This window comes from Prionailurus viverrinus, chromosome B4 (genome assembly GCF_022837055.1).
Source record: "Prionailurus viverrinus isolate Anna chromosome B4, UM_Priviv_1.0, whole genome shotgun sequence".
Lineage (NCBI taxonomy): Eukaryota > Metazoa > Chordata > Mammalia > Carnivora > Felidae > Prionailurus > Prionailurus viverrinus.
Window position 1 is genome coordinate 64,475,660 of NC_062567.1, and position 16,838 is coordinate 64,492,497.

Below are 16,838 nucleotides of genomic sequence, written 5' to 3' on the forward strand. Positions count from 1 at the left end.
TAGTTAAAAATGGACTTGAAGTAGCTTCCCAAAGCTTTTTTCCTGAGTCAGCCACGTCCTAATATTGTTTTGAGTTATGGTCCACACATTTTCACATAAACACTTCTGTCAGGTTTATGCTTTTGGTAGTGGTAAGTGCTGGTCCGGGCCGACACTGAAATTACCACGCCGTGGCCTGAACAGCATAGATAATCTAGTGGAAGGCATACATCGCAGCACGGCCTTTGGGGGAGCTACCTGGACATGACTGTCTCCATCATGAGACATCTTCAACATTACCCCTTAGATTCCCTGCCTGCATCATTTCTACCATCTTCTGTTATTTATGTTTCTTCATTAAAATAAAAGCCTGGGGTGAAGATTTCCAACTGGGGCGATAGCTAGGAGATGTTTGGGTTGTATGGGGTGAGGGCTATAAAGCACTGAGGGATGAGCAGCCATGCTGCTTAGTAAAGAATTACTCTTCTCTTTCCCTAGGTTCATTTCCAAGGCCTTTGGGGAATGAGAAAGCCACGTAGACATACTGAGTATAGCAAAAATATAACCATCTACTCTGTTAAACCCAAATGATAGTACATATAAAAAGAATAGGAAAAATAAAAATGAAACTATAGATGGAAAAAATATTCTCTTACCATAATATGTGAGGTACTCTGCTGTGTGTAAAAATGTCAGTGAAACCAAAACGTTGAACATCCAATTTATTCCAGATGAACATGCATTTCCTGTACTCCTTGCCCAAAGGGGATATATTTCGGAATTCACCGTCCAAGGCATTGGTCCCATTCCTGAGAAAAATTAACATTTTCAGTAAAGTAGTTTATAAGAAATTTGAAAAAGAGTAGTTTGTCTCCTTTAAAAAGAGATAACTTTAACACAGAAACACAAAGCCTTTGTTTACCAGGTGCGAAGAAAACAAGATATAAAATAAGGCCCAGAAGTGCAGTCCAGGAGTATGGCGTAGGGCAGAAATTGTAAGCCCAAAATACTTCTTCCGTTTTGAATTTGGTTTCATTCTCACACCTGAAAAATAATGAAATATTAAGTATTAACTTAATGTTTTAGGGTATAGTCGCAGAAATTCAATGTGCTCATCTTGAATGTTTTGGAAGTTCCTTAATGTCATTAAGGAAAAGGGTCCACGATGTTTTTCTTGAAAAACAAATTAAGATTTAAACATACAGGATTACCTGTGAGGCTCACACAGAATATTTTAGATCTGAATATAATTCAAGAGAAAAAGCTGTGTGTACAGCTCAACAGCAAAAAAAAATTGTCTAATTAAAAAATGGTCAGAGGATCTGAACAGACATTTTCCTAAAAGAGATACATAGTTGGCCGACAGGTATATGAAAAGGTGTTCAACATAACTAATCATCAGGGAACTACAAATCCATAATCAAGGAAGTTGAAACCAAAATGAGGCATCACCCCCCCCCGCCCCTTGTCAGAATGGCTACCATCAAAACGATAAGAAATAACAAGTGCTGGTGGGGATGTGGAGAAAAGAGAAAACATTTGTGCACTATTGGTGGAATGTAAACTGGTGAAGCCACTTTACACAACGGGATGGAGGTTCCTCAAAAAATTAAAACTACCATATGATTTGACAATCCAACTTCTGTGTATTTATCTAAAGAAAACAAAAACACTAACTTGAAAAAATACATGTGCCTGCATGTTCACTGTGGCATTATTTACAACAGTCAGGACATGAAAGCAACCTAAGTGCCCACTGATGGATGAATGGAGACAGAAAACGTGGTGTGTGCAAACACACCACACATACATAGAGGAATATGATTCAGCATTAAAACAGAAGGGATTTTTGCCATTTGTAATCACCTAAATGGACCTTGAGGCCATTATGCTAAACGAAATAAGTCAGAGAAAGACAAATACCATGTGATCTTATATGTACGATCAAAACAAAAAAAACCTGAGCTCATAGGTACAGAGAACAGATCTGTGCTTGTAGGGGCACAGAGTTTGGGGTGTTGAAATGGGTCAAAAGGTACAAATCTACAGTTACAAAATAAGTCATCGGATATAATATACAGTATGGCGACTATAGTTAATACTGTACCACATGTCTGAAAGCTAAGAGAGTAGGTCTTAAAGGTTCTCATGACAACAGACATTTGCAAATAATATAAGGTGACGGATGTTTAATACCAAATCATGTTGTACACCTGAAACTAATAAGTTATAGGTCAAATATACCTCAATTAAAAAACACATTGTATTTTATACCCACTTCATAGAAGTCAGACATGATTTCTAGTTAGTTCTTGAAAGCCATAGTAACACTTTAAGACTACTGAGTGTCAGTAAGTTGTGGTAGAAAGACCTTAGAGTTTGCAGTCAGGACAAGATTCAAATCTTGAAACCAGATATATTTTTTTTTAAATAGAAAAAGAGAGAGGGGGGAAAAAAGAAACAAACAAAAAAACCAAACAAGTGTGAGTGAGGGAGGGGAGAGAGAGGGAGAGAGAATCCCAAGCAGGTTCCATGCTGCCAGGGAAAAAAAGCCCAACATGGGGCTTGATCCCAGGACCATGAGATCCGGACCTGAGTCAGGATCAAGAGTCAGATCGACTGAGCCAACCAGATTCTTTTTTTTTTTTTTTTTTTTTTTTAATAAAATGGGAATAATGCCTTACAGGTAATTTTAAGGATCAAAGGGTCATTTGTAAGGAAGTGATAGCATAGATGTGAGCAGAGAACAATGCTTACATCTGATTCCAACTAACACTTTCCCTTCCTGCTAGGTGCCCTTACTTATGTCTCAGTCACTCCCTGATGACTTTGCCTCCTAGTTCTATTGTGAAGCAAAGTCTCCGCTGGTCTTAGACTGACTCCCAAGGTAAAGAGTTGTAAGTTCAACTTAATTAAAACTGGAATTTCCCAAAAAGACATAACCAGTCTCGAAAACATTCTTGCTTCCATTGTCATTTTTAGACTAGTATTCCACCTCTATCGACCTCTGTGTTTGAACCTGAACATCTAAGCCCTGTCCTTGCTGTCATAACCCTGACCTCTGTCATAACCCTCCACCTTGTCTTCATGATTTGGGTGCCTGGTCAGTCATATTCTCCACCCCCTCACATCCTCTGCCACAATCATTTATTTTTACTTCTGGCCCATATAACACTTTGGCTTCATAGTTCTTTAGCCTCTGAAACTGCAGAGAGAGCACTCTGTAGTTTGCTTGATTTGGAACTATTTTACTTTAAGGTCTCAGAGCATTCCTTTTCTGATAACAAGCATTTTGTTTCCTCATTTCCTGTAATTTCCTCCACACACCCCCAAAAATCTTTAGATTTTAAACTCTTCTTAGTATTCACTTACCTTCATCACTGGGTGGGTAGAGACCATGCCGATACTCTTTGTTGGCTTCTAGAATCCATCTTTCTTTCATCCATGCTTACCTGCCATTCTATTTCAGTTTCCAGCCCTGTGCAGTGGGAATTTAACTGCCTTCAATAACCACTGGGCAGGGGCACCTGGGTGGCTCAGTCAGTTAAGCGTCTGACTTGAGCTCAGGTCACGATCTCGCAGTCTGTGAGTTCGAGCCTTGCGTCGGGCTCTGGGCTGATGGCTCAGAGCCTGGAGCCTGCTTCCGGTTATATGTCTCCCTCTCTCTCTGCCCCTCCCCCATTCATGCTCTGTCTCTCTCTGTCTCAAAAATAAATAAAAATGGTAAAAAAAAATTAAAAAAAAACACTGGGCAAAATTATGGAACCACGCTACTTGGTTCTATTAAAAGTTCATGCTAGGGGCGCCTGGGTGGCTCAGTCGGTTAAGCAATGGACTTCAGCTCAGGTCATGATCTCATGGTTTGTGGGTTTGAGCCCTGCATCGGGCTCTGTGCTGGCCGCTCAGAGCCTGAAGCCTGCTTTGGTTTCTGTGTCTCCCTCTCTTTTTGCCCATCACCTGCTCACCCTCTGTCTCTCCCTCTCTGTCTCAAAAATAAACATCTTTTAAAGTCTTCTCTACTGAATTCTCTGCTTCAGAGTAGACATTCAGTAAACTTTGGTCAACTGTTGCTTCCATTAATTAACATATTTAGTACTATCTTCTAGTACTGACATTTTTTCCTCTGCTTTCCCACTATGAATTTGGGTCCTTCTTTAAGAAGAAAACTGAACCTACTGAACCTCTGTTTTTCTATATTTTCTTTCAGTTTCTTTCAGTTCTTCTCCCACCTCCATTGGTAACATGTCTCTTCCCTTTTCTAAGGACCTGCACCTTCTTCTTCTTTGCCTTCTGTCTCCTCTGGGGTCACGTTCCATCAGCAGTCTGTCTCTTTCCACCATTTTCAGTTTCTTCTGACTTGAACCTTCCCTTCTGTTTACAACACACAAGATCACTGCTACTCAGTTGTTCAAACCCTCTCATATTACTACTACTAGTTCATCTGCAATTATAGAGAAGTTTATACTGGTGAATTCTATATCCTCACTCCCCACTCTTATCTTCACAGCCCAGCTCGCCCATCCACCTCTATGCCAGCGGACTCCTGCTAGGCTCTGTTTTCCTGAATCTGCTCACCCAAAAGTCTGACCCTCAGTCAGTCCCTCCCTCCATCCTAACCTCCAAATTCCTTTATCCTGCCTTGATTATGAGGTTCTTTGATTACTCTCTGGTGGTATTTGCTGACAACACTTTTTCTTCTCCTTCCCCTTTGCTTTTACAGTTATATCTCCATCTCTCCATCTTATCTCTCCGATGTATAGGTCTTCATTGCTTTTTTAACTGTATCTGCCTCCCTCAACCGCTAAATATAGGTGTTTTCTAAGGTTCTCTTGTGGGGCCTGTCCTTTCTCTCTTAAACATCTCATCTAATTTTATTTTAATTATTTTTTAAAAGAAACGCAGATTGTCACATGTAGTGCCTCATTTGGATGTGTGTGGAGTCTTGGAATCTTGACTACCCTACATTCTCCTATGAATCGACCTTGACAGGCTGTTCAGAGTTTCTAACAGGTGCGCAATTCCCATATACCCTTGATGGAAGAACAGCCCTCCTCTATCCGGGAAGGTCACCCTCTTTGAGTGCATAGCTATAGGAGGGGTGCACACAGAGCAGTGAGGGAGGAAGGGGATATCGCCTAGCCAGCCAGATCAGCCAAATCAACCCTGGTGACCAATGGGGTGACAGATGTCACTGCCAGATCACCCTCACACCCTCTCATCTTAGAGATTTATGATCTCCATATGATGCTCCCTGATAGGTTATTCTAGCACTAACTTTTGTCTCCACTAATGGAATCTGGGTATCTGCTGAATATCCACTATTCTTGCAGGCTGTTGGAACATTCAATGTGATGATGCATACTGAGGGCTTAGCACACTGCGTGGCAGGCAGTGTATGCCAGTGCCTCTCATGACATGCCTGTTTTCGATAATACCACCATCCTTTGAGTTGAAATGGGTTAAACTCTTGCAGTTAATCTTCAATGTTTTCTTCCCCATCTCTCTTTAAATCCTCTATACTGTGAAGTCCAAGTAATGAAGAGTGGCGAAGACTATGGAGCTCTGAGACTGTCATCCTATGTTCAAACCTAAGTTGGGACACCCAGATTTGAAGCTGGGATGTATGTGAGCTAGGAACTTAACTTTTAAAAGCCTGTGTCCTCATCTGTGAAATGAGGATTCTCCTGACAGCCACCTCAAATAGTTACTTTGAGGCTTACCTGAGATAATGGATGCAAAGACCTTCACGTGGTATGGGTAAGAATTCACGATTATACTCCCAGACATGGTTTCTTGGATCTGACTCTTCTTTTCTATTTGCATCAAGACCACCCTAATTCAGACTCTGAGTGTGTGTCTCCTCACCTGCATGCGTCTCTACAGCAGACTCTAGAGTGGCCTCCCCATGATCTGTTTCCTGATGTTCATGCACTTCTCCAGTCCTCTCTCAGTGTGGGAGTGACCTGTGACTTCTTTCTAACAGAATGTGCCAGAAGTGACAGGACACATGTGACTAAGTATGTAAGGACAGTGCTGCTTCGCTGAAGTCTCTCCCTCTCTTGCAGGTACAGATGCCACCCATTCACCTGTCTGAAATTCTTTCTTCTCAATGCATTTTCATTTTACTCATTTACGTCATTATCACAGAAGGGCTCTATGTTGTCCTATCTGAAGAGCCTCTCTTTTTTACTGTCCTGGACTCTCCTCCGAGGCAGCGCAGCGCAAAGGTTAAGGGAACAGGGTCTAGAGTCAGGCCGCATGGTTTTGTACCTCAGTTCTGTTACTTACCAGGTGTATAACCTTGGGCAAGTTGCTTAGCCTCTTTGTACCTCAGTTTTCTAATCTGTAAAATAAGTCCCTAAGAAACTCGTTATGAAGATTACACACAGTTGATAACTGCGTGGCACAAAGAAAGTGATTTAAGTGTTTGCAAAAGAATAGCCAGTTTTGTACCCCCCACCCCTGTTTTCTTAAATCCCAACCTCTAGTTCATATTAGTATTCTCTATGGACATAAACGAAGCCTTTGCACTAAACTCTGAGTAGAAAACAGCAGTAGAGATCTCCTGATCAATAATCCTTCACCTTCATTTCCCACCAATAGTCTTTTGAGTTCTGAAGATCTTAAAATGAGAAAATAAGAGAGAGGATGAGGAGAGAGAGGAAAGGAGAAAAGATAAGCATCCAGGTTGCCGGGGAGGGAAATGCTTACAAATACTCAAATCACTAAAAATCACTGAAAAATTCTATTCACGATTTCATCCATTATTATCAAAGTTACTTGCATGATCTATTTTTCTGGAACAATGGGCAGTAGCAAATTTAGGGTGGGCTCTGTGCAAGGTCTGATGTAGCTTTTCACCATTTGGCCGTGCATGCGTATGTGCGTAAAAAGGCGAGTGACTCCCTGTAATCCTGGTGCTGATTTTAGGAAACCACTGCAGGCTCTGACTTGGCAGTTACACACTCAGCAATACGTAGACAGCTAATGACTAAGACTGTGACATCATCTGACCTTTAAAATACAAGCACTAGAAATCCCAACTAAAAGATAAAAATGTATATTCCAAATGCTATTGCAAAATACCCTCATGTTTTCCTGGCTGAGCGAGTGCCGGTGGAAGAACATAATGCTCCCAGAGAAAGAACAAAAAATACTTTGACATCAGTGTGTGGGTTGGGATTAGAAAGAGTCATGCACTCTGATGGGACACCTCACCACATTCTACAGCAAAACCAGGAAATGGACTACAATAACAGGAGCTGCGCAGAGGCCACTGCAGTGGACAGAGCAGCAGAATCCTGTGAGCAGGTGAAACAGGTCTGACTTTGCCAGACTCTGAGAACTGACTGGTACCAAGAGCATGACTAGACTGACACCTGATACATAGACCGCATAAACGATGGGTTCGCTGTTCCAGCCATCGAACCCACAGTGCTTCCTTTAATGACGCATCTAGAAATGAACAGCTCTCTTGGAAGGTAGAACAATTCTCCCTTGCCTACTCGACACCCACTCTAAAACCAGTTCAGATGTATAGAGCTACTTCTGCCTGTTTTGTGTGTGTATGTTGCCTCTCCATCAGATATCCAAAGAAATAACCAAAGGAACTAAGTGGTGCAACTGCTTTGCCACAGTTAACCATAAGCAACTCATTCCATGCTTTCTCTACAGCACACTCTTTCTGTATTGCTCCTTTATTCACTGTGATGAAATGAACTGCTTCATGTTCACACATGGGGGATGCGAGAAAATACAAACCTGTATTTGAATCGCAAAACTTCAAATCTTTTTATCCAATCCTAATCACTGAGAAACCTAGAGAACTTTGTCTCCCTCCCAGATTTTACTAAAAGATGTAGGATTTTGGAGAAGAGAAGCAAAAGCTCACTGTGGTTTGCCTTGACACATCTACCATTCTTCTACAGGGTTTATCACACATGCTTTCCTTGCTGGTTCCCTACTGAGCAGTGGGAGTGAAGAAGCATGATGCCGTCTCCAGTTCCTTATGTAGGTCTGTGATTTCTTTGAAGAACATCATTAAGCTATCATCTCAAAACAAAGTGGACAACCCTGAGAGTTAATGTTAATAGTTTTTATAGGAATTTATAATCTGGTTCTACAGGGATAGTCTGAGCATGGTGGTAGAAGGGTACCTAGGAAAGGACGGAGTATCTCCCCTTCGCTCTTGTCTGAGGAGAAATAAACACAATGCCAATCACTCAGAGGGCCAGGATGATGTCAATTCACAAGCAACCCAACCGTGAGAAATTTTAACTTTCAGGCATCCCACCAAAGCAACAGGAAAACTTACTGTTAAAAACTTGACTCATTACTTTTCACTTTAATTTTTGTGTACTAGCATAATTCCTACATAATAATCCAATATGAAATAAACTTCTGTTAAGTGTGGCAACATAGCATTTAAATTCTAACACACATATAGTTGACTAATTTTAGAAAAGTATGGTTCCCTAGCTTGCAGTATGTAGACCAGGTTGAAGATCTTGGCCTTACATGATTTTCCATTGTCTAGCCTTTTATTTTTCCCGTTTTTGTTTCACAATTTTCCTGCAGAGGACTGTCACATAAAGGCAAGTTGAAAAAAATAATCGATTTTCTTTTGTTATCATTTTATGATGAAAAGAAAACCTTTAAACTTATTGAGATGAATCACAGATATGGGAAAATTTCAATAGCATTAGATATTTGGAGCTCAAAGTCTCTTTTTAAATGAATTAGTAAAGTTTTATTTGTATATAAAACATGGTATCTAAACCATTTACCAGTATGTTGGCTAGCTTATATACCCTAAGTATGGGAAACAGATGGACAGAATAAGAGTGTTACCAAATGAAAATAATATTTAAAGTCATACAGATGCAGTGACATTGGTGTAGTCTCTAATTCTAGTAAGAATTTAAATTGATATAATTTCCTTTTGGAATGAAATCTGGAATGAAATATTCTTAGGAAATTTTCTTTAAAAAAATTTTTTTTTAACGTTTTATTTATTTTTGAGACAGAGAGAGACGGAGCATGAATGGGGGAGGGGCAGAGAGAGAGGGAGACACAGATTCGGAAGCAGGCTCCAGGCTGCTCTGAGCCATCAGCCCAGAGCCCGATGCGGGGCTCGAACTCACAGACCGCGAGATTGTGACCTGAGCTGAAGTCGGACGCTTAACTGACTGAGCCACCCAGGTGCCCCTCTTAGGAAATTTTCTAAATGGAAATACATGCTGAAAGATACTTCACTATACTTTTATTTACCAGGAGCTTAACACAGATAAGTAATTAGAAACAACAAAAATATTTGCAATGAAGGGTAGTTAAGTCAATTAAGGTACAACATGACTGTAGAGAATAATGTAGGCATTAAAATAACTATTAAAAGTAAGCTGAGCTAAATTACAAAGGTGGGTTTGAAGATTAAGTCTTAGATCTAATGTAGGTTACTTTCGTTTTGATACCAAATTGGCAAACGAACAGTACAATGAATGTCTGCACAATCAAAAACAGAAATAAGTGGATGTGGTCCCCAGCTGGCTCTCTGGTTCCTCCCAGACTTGTGCCCTGAAGTTCTGTGGCCGATGAAGAGAACCTGCCAGGTCAGAAGAGCCCTGAACTCCGCCATGGGGAGAGTCTACATTAGTGTTCAAGTTTCAACCCCATTTCTGTGTAAGAAAAATTTCCCACTTTCTTACTTCCTAAGAAAATACTTCATCATTCTTTTTCCTACTGCATTATTACACCGACAGCAAGTGGTCATGGTCTACTTTGTAAAGATTACCTGGAAACATGGAAAATACCAATGAACTTGGCAGTGCAGGATCTATCAGTGATATAAGGTTATATGAATAAGAGTAAATGGGAATATGGAAAACTAGGAGGAAAGAAAAATCTGTTATGATGATGACTGCTTTCACTTTTGAATTTATAGTTGTGATAATGTCACTTTGACAAGATGGGAGCAACTTTAACAACTCATGGACAACTATTCTTGCGCCTCTTTTTCCATTGTTTTGTTTCACTCTAAATTTTTCCTATTGTAAAGGCAAGCATTAGAGCTAATGTTATTAGCCATTCTCCTGCTTCAACTGGCACCAGAAGTAAGGGAACTCTTGCCTTTGAATTACAAACCTCCTCCAGTATGCTGTTCCTTCGTATCACCCCAAAGGCCTCAAAGCTCTCGTTTCCGTATTTACATTCTTCTATTAGCACACTGCTTCCCTTCTCAGGAGTCTCACAGTGCCTGCCTCTGTCCACAGCTCAGGACTGCCCCACGAGCAAATGGTAGTGCTGTGCTGCACAAACTGCCTGCCTGGCTAGCACTATGTTTGGCACCAGCAGCCGTGGCATAGGGTAGATGCTTCATACCAGAGAATGACTTGACAAAGAATTTATATTCTCTCTCTCAGGAGGTCGGAATACGACCAATTTGAAGTGAAGAGAGCAATACAGAAGTGGAAAGACTCAGAGAAGGTAAGCAGAGGCCATGAGAAGGATCATATCGTTGTTAGTGATGGGGGAGTGCAGAAGAGAGAGGCAAAGAGCAGACTACCACCAATCCGATGCATAGTATTCTAGATCTTCTTTGTTTCTTTCTATTTTGTTCTCTTACTTTCCTGGGTAACTTTACCATAAAACTTCCATTAACCAGGAACTCTTGTGTCTCTGTTCTTCTCAAAATGAAAAGTTCTAACAAAATGATGGCTATGTTCTAAGATAGAGTACTGATGCTGATTTTCAATCTGTAAAATCCCACAGGTCCTCAGAGAGTGTATCACAATGGCCACACAGCTCTGTTCTTGCAACAATGTTTTTTTTAAATACTGAAAATATGATATACAATATGAAGATAACTCTTCCCCGTATAGGCACTGTGGGAGATGCTACTCTTATTCCAACTATGCTGTACTCTGTTGCTCATATATTTTCTGGAGTTTCTTTTGGATCATATTCAGAATCTACTTCTTTGTCACTCAAGACAAACTCTCTTCCTCCTTTTTTTATTTCTTGCCATTATGAGCCAATCATATGAGGAAGCTGAAGTGTTTGGTACGAAAAAGAGACTGAACCAAATGGAGTAGACGTGAGGAAACTGTGTAACTGAAATAATAGCAACAAACAGAATAAGTTCAGTTGTTTGTCATGCGCTCTAGAGAAATATGCGGATGTTGCTAAATGGGGTTGTGCTGCAAGCACACTGCTCCCATCAATGGTATTTAAATTGAAAGCCACTTGTGAGATCTTGGATTATGTCTAATACCTGGCACAATGTATAGGCTTATTTGTTAAAAAAATTAGTAAACAAATGAAGAAAAGGCTTAATTTCAATAGAATCGATTTTGCTGATTGCTATGGATTTAATACTTTAGTATAAGAACTATTTAATAATGAAAAACTACTTTTTCAAATAAGACAATACTAAAGTAAATGAAATTAATAATGCAGTTTATAATGGGGCAGGATTATGAGCGGCTCCCATGTGACGATGCTATGATAAGGGTCTCATGATGTGAAAGATACCATCCTTCTCAAGTTTCAATTCAGAGACCTGAGGTTTTCCCACACATCAGGGTTTGCTCTCTTCCCTGACTTCTTTTACTCTCCTGCATTTCTTGGGGACTTTTCTCCAGTAAGGACACAGTACTTCTCTCTTTCCTCTTCCTTCCCCGGGGCTTCATAGGCTAGTACACTTAGTACATTTTATACGTAAGCAATGCTCCATGCTTTTTAAACAAAAAAATAAACATACTTTTATCAATTTTAAGTGGACATTTGGTCATCTAATACCAGTCTCTCCACTATACCGTAAGTATTAGAGAAGACATATGTTTGGTATTAAACATTTTAAATTATAAGAATTTATCTCTACTTAATTTAAAAAGTTATTGCCTGTGGTGATACAAGACAGACATATTTCCTTACATAAGCATCGTGAAATCTGCCTGTATCATCCGAAGCCGTGAGAGCTTCATAACACTGCTCCGGGCTGATTTTCTTTCCACTGTGAGAGTTCCTGCACAGGATCCACCCCACTCATTTTTATTTGCAGGTGCACGGGAGTGAATGTAGCTGATTTATCGCTGTTGGCTATCTTGATGCACACAATGGCATAATTTGTTTCTTGGATTCTTTTCAATCCGTTTTACAGCTGCCTTCCATCAAATGTGAGTCCTACGGCTTCTTTATGAAAGCTGTGCTCCCAACAGAAATGTCCTTGGGTAGCAGTGTATCTTCACTTGAGGCAGTTGACTAATATTTGTATGGAGTTTTACCATACACAAAACACCTTAATATACATTAACTAATTTAAATCCCATAATAATCCAAAGTAAGGGAGCATCGATAGTTTCATTTTGCATATGAGACAAGTCTTTTGAAAATACAGTGACATTCCCAAGATTACACAGGAGGGGCAGCATTTGAAACTCAGTCTTCTTGGTTTCTTTCTCCTTCAACATGATAGTCCTACCCATTCATATATATATGAAAACCTCTTTCTTAAGGTGCCTTATTTTTTTTGAGGTTTATTTGTTTATTTTGAGAAAGAGATGGTGCAATCAAAGGAAGGGCAGAGAGAGAGGGAGAAAGAATCTCAAGCAGGCTCTGTGTTATTAGTGTGGAGCCTGATGCAGGGCTGGAACATAAGAACCATGAGATCATGACCTGAGCCAAAATCAAGAGTCTGAAGCCCAACCGACTGAGCCACCCAGGTGCCGCTGAGGTGCCTGATCTTTTATGGAACATAAATGGAAAAAGAGGAGATGAAATCTCTGTTTGAAATCTCCCCTAAGTTAGTGTTCTTCTTTTTTTTTAAATAAAAATTAAAAAAAAATTTTTTTAATGAATATTAAAAAAAAATTTTTTTTTTTTATCTTAGAGGGAGAGCACATGCGAGCGGGGGAGAGCGGCAGAGGAAGGGAGAGAGATGTGGGGGTTGATCCCATGACCCTGGGATCATGACCTGAGCTGAAATCAAGAGTCAGATGCTTAACTGACTGAGCCACGGAGGCACCCACCCAGTTTTCTTCCTTAAGGTCACTACTGAAGTAAGTCACTAAATCTCTATCCAAAATGAGTAGAATAAAATGCTTCCCAAAGAGCATTAGGAATTAAAATGAGCAGCACCTTGGCAGATCTGAGCCTCTGTGTCTTATACATTCTCTTTTGACTCAATATCCATGTTGCCCAAAGCACAAACCAACAATCAGAATAGAAATGATGCTTATATGAGCTGGCAGTTAAAATGTCACATAACAATTTCAATAGCTAGATAAGTCATTTGAGGGCAGTGATGTAAACACCACAGATGTATTACAAGGAGAACAATCATTCCAATGCAACAAGATGGCAGTGTTAATCAGGCTTTAAATAATACACACTCTAAAACACAGCTACATAATGATTTTTTCTGATATAGCTGTCATTAAGGAAATTAAAAAAAAAGGTGTCCCCAGAAAGTTGCTTACAAGGATGAAAATACACATGGAATGTCTCACAGATTACTTAAAAAAGAAATTGTGCCATTAGTTATTGACATAAGAATTTTGTAAATAGTGAAGAGATGGACTCATTATTATAAAACTATAAACTGTAAGGCAGTTTCACACTATTTTATCTCAAATTGCTGCTAAAGTGAAAATGTAATAGCTTCATAAATTAAGCATTTTGACTGCAATTGCCTTTTTTCTCACTTTCTGATTTGTATAGAAATGTCTGAAACACCTTACTGATCGCCGGGAATGAAACAAAACTGTACAACAGAGATGTGTCGTGATCTTTCTAAATCGAAGATGGTTTTTCTGCCGTTTGGGTGAATGAGTAGCTTAACGGGTCCTTTACCGTCCACCCTGTCCTTCCTTCTACTGTGTTCCTGGTACTGGAGCAAAGCAAATGGTGTCACACCCACCCTCAGGCTCACCATCCTAAAAACTGGCTTCACACTGCAGGGTCTGTCCCCTGCTCCAGCCTCATCCTTCACTCCCTCCACCTCACTTACCATCCTCACCCCTGCTCCCATGGGCCAGCCTGGTGACAAACACACAGTTGGTGCTCAATAAGTACGTTAAATGAATCAGTCACTTTCACCATTTGACGATGTAACAAAATACTGTCTCACGATTCTGAAATTCCTTTATTTCTAAAGCAATTTTGTGTAAGGAGAGAACGAATTAGTGTGATATATTTGTCAGACGAATTTTTATGATTTTTTACTTTATAGCAGGTACAGTTACATAGACTTTTAACTCCAAGTAATCACTCCTTGAATTAACTTACTATTTCAACAAATAAATGTTTGTTGTATTATTAGCATGTAAGAAATTTTTATATTTCTTTACACACACACAAACACCCATAGCCGCAGAAGAGGTATTATGGAATCTGTGGCCTTTTTCTTCACAAAGAGAGGGAAAAGGGATGGTAGTTATGGACAAAGTGGGTGCATAGTCTTCTGTTAGACCCTGACATATCCTGAAAGAGGGAGCTTAGCACATGTCCTTTGGTTTAGAGTTGCCCAGGAGATCAGCTCTAACACCTGGTAATAAAGACTATTCAGAACATGTGAACAAGCCACAGGCAACCTTTGATTATGGATGGTTCACTGTTTAGGCTCTATCTTGGATCCTAGATGAACTTGTACTCTGTGGGGTTAAGATAACCATGGTCCTCTTTAAGAGACAAAACAGATGAACAAAAGGGAAGGGAAACAAAACTATAAAAACACGGAGGGGGACAAAACAGAAGAGACTCATAAATATGGAGAACAAGTGGAGGGTTACTGGAGGGGTTGTAGGAGGGGGGATGGGCTAAATGGGTAAGGGGCACTAAGGAATCTACTCATGGAATCATTCACTATATGCTAACTAATTTGGATGTAAATTAAAAAAAAATAAAAATAAAACAAGTTAAAAAAAAAAAAAGATAACCATCGTCCTGGAACTATGCTTCAAATAAGGTCAAGGTCTTAGGAGACTGAAGAAAAATCTTAGGGAAAAGCGCATACTCTAATTTAAGGAAGGCTTGCTATACTTTTATTGTAAAGTAAATTAAAAAAAACCTCGTGTTTACCTTGGGTAGAAGTTTTCCCTGAGGGTACCTGGAGTTGATAATATATATGCCTCAAAGTTCTACCCCTTTAAAGGAAAGGTGGGTCCTGAAGCATCTGAAATGCATATTGTAGGCAGATACTGGCATATAGAGAGGAACATACAATTCAGAGGTGGGTCCTCAGGGATTGTTATGTTAGATCAGTCTGGCTGCCCTAATCACAACAGAGAAAACCCAGAGTCATGAAATTTTAGGAGTTGGGAAAACTTCAAACAGAGAGTATTATATCTGGACTCAACTTTGGTGAGTGATCATCCTTTTTACTGCCTTAACCCTCTGTGGAGTGTGGGATGGCTCCGAGGGTTAAAAACGTTATCTAAATCCTCTCTCTCTGGTAACAGGTACAAAGAATATTTTCCCTGGAAGAAAGTGCTGATCAAATTTGAGATTTCAGTAAATGGCCTACTTTGAGCTTTTTTTTGGTCCCACTTGCCTTTGTTCTTGGCATGGTGCCTATAATAGCTAGAACATTTTTATATGAATAGAATCATAGCCACAAATAAATTTTCTGCAAATGTTTCTTTAAAAAAAGATAAAATTGTAATGTAGTAAAACAGTGAAATCAACCTAGATGTTGTGAATCTCTGATCCATATATCTGGAGTTACTCAGTCTGGTCAAATCTTCAGAAGAAAAGGAGTTGGAATGGGTAAAGGGCCAGTTTTATACAAAGGTTAACAGCACAAGCTTCACAGTGGAATAGACCTGGATTTGAATTCTGGTCAACCACTTACTAGCATCCACCAAGGACCTTAAGGAAGTTATTTAAGCTACCTGAGGCTTCCTATCTTCGTTTAAAAATGCTTAGCAGGTAATAAACTATTATTATGAAAACAAAAGTAATTATTTAATTAATTGTTTAATTAATAAAACACATGTATTCTGCAGGCCTGGGCCCCAGAGACAGGAATTTTTTTTTTCTTGTATAATGTTCTATACATTACAATATTCCCTTGTGGATATGATGTGTTTCCTACAGAAGAAATGAAATAACATCATCTGGATTCCTAGGATATTTTTTTGTTCCTTCTCAGCTCATTTACTTATCCCAGTCAGAGCTTTTCTGTTAATCGTTTAATTGCATTTTGATATACTTTCTTGGCTTCTTCTTTAGCCTTCACTGAAACAAATTTTCTTTTCATGCAATCATGAATAAGTGTATTCTTATTTCTATGCAATAGTATATAAATACCTTTTGGAATATTATAAATTTTTTGAATGAAAATGAATAAATAGCAAGGTGTAAGAGATAAGAGACAAGAGAAAGTGGCCTGTGAATGAATGAATAAATCATGATGCAAGGTGGGGCGCCTGGGTGGCGCAGTCGGTTAAGCGTCCGACTTCAGCCAGGTCACGATCTCACGGTCCGTGAGTTCGAGCCCCGCGTCAGGCTCTGGGCTGATGGCTCAGAGCCTGGAGCCTGTTTCCGATTCTGTGTCTCCCTCTCTCTCTGCCCCTCCCCCGTTCATGCTTTGTCTCTCTCTGTCCCAAAAATAAATTAAAAATGTTGAAAAAAAAATTAAAAAAAAAAAAAAAAAAAAAAAAAGAAAAAAAAAAAATCATGATGCAAGGTGAATGGAAACAGTTGGGAGACTTAGTTGACGTTTCCTCACGGTCTAAAAATCAAAAAGGGCAAATGCACCAAGCTTATGGATGATAAATTACAATTTGCTAGCCATAGATCCATCAAGAGCTAAAAATGCACAATACAAGTTTTACTGGTACTAATATAATACACATGATACT

General features: G+C 39.5%; 1 protein-coding gene across 2 annotated transcripts in view; it reads right to left on the minus strand.

The window, feature by feature from the left end:
* SLC2A13 (solute carrier family 2 member 13) overlaps positions 1-16,838 on the minus strand; it is a 427,568-nt gene that overhangs the window by 46,184 nt on the left and 364,546 nt on the right. For both annotated transcript variants that reach the window (XM_047867635.1, XM_047867634.1), the window contains exons 8-9: positions 902-1,023; positions 636-788 (exon numbers count right to left, since the gene is read on the minus strand). In XM_047867635.1, coding sequence (XP_047723591.1) covers positions 636-788; positions 902-1,023 — 275 coding nt within the window. The remainder of the gene's footprint in view (positions 1-635; positions 789-901; positions 1,024-16,838) is intronic.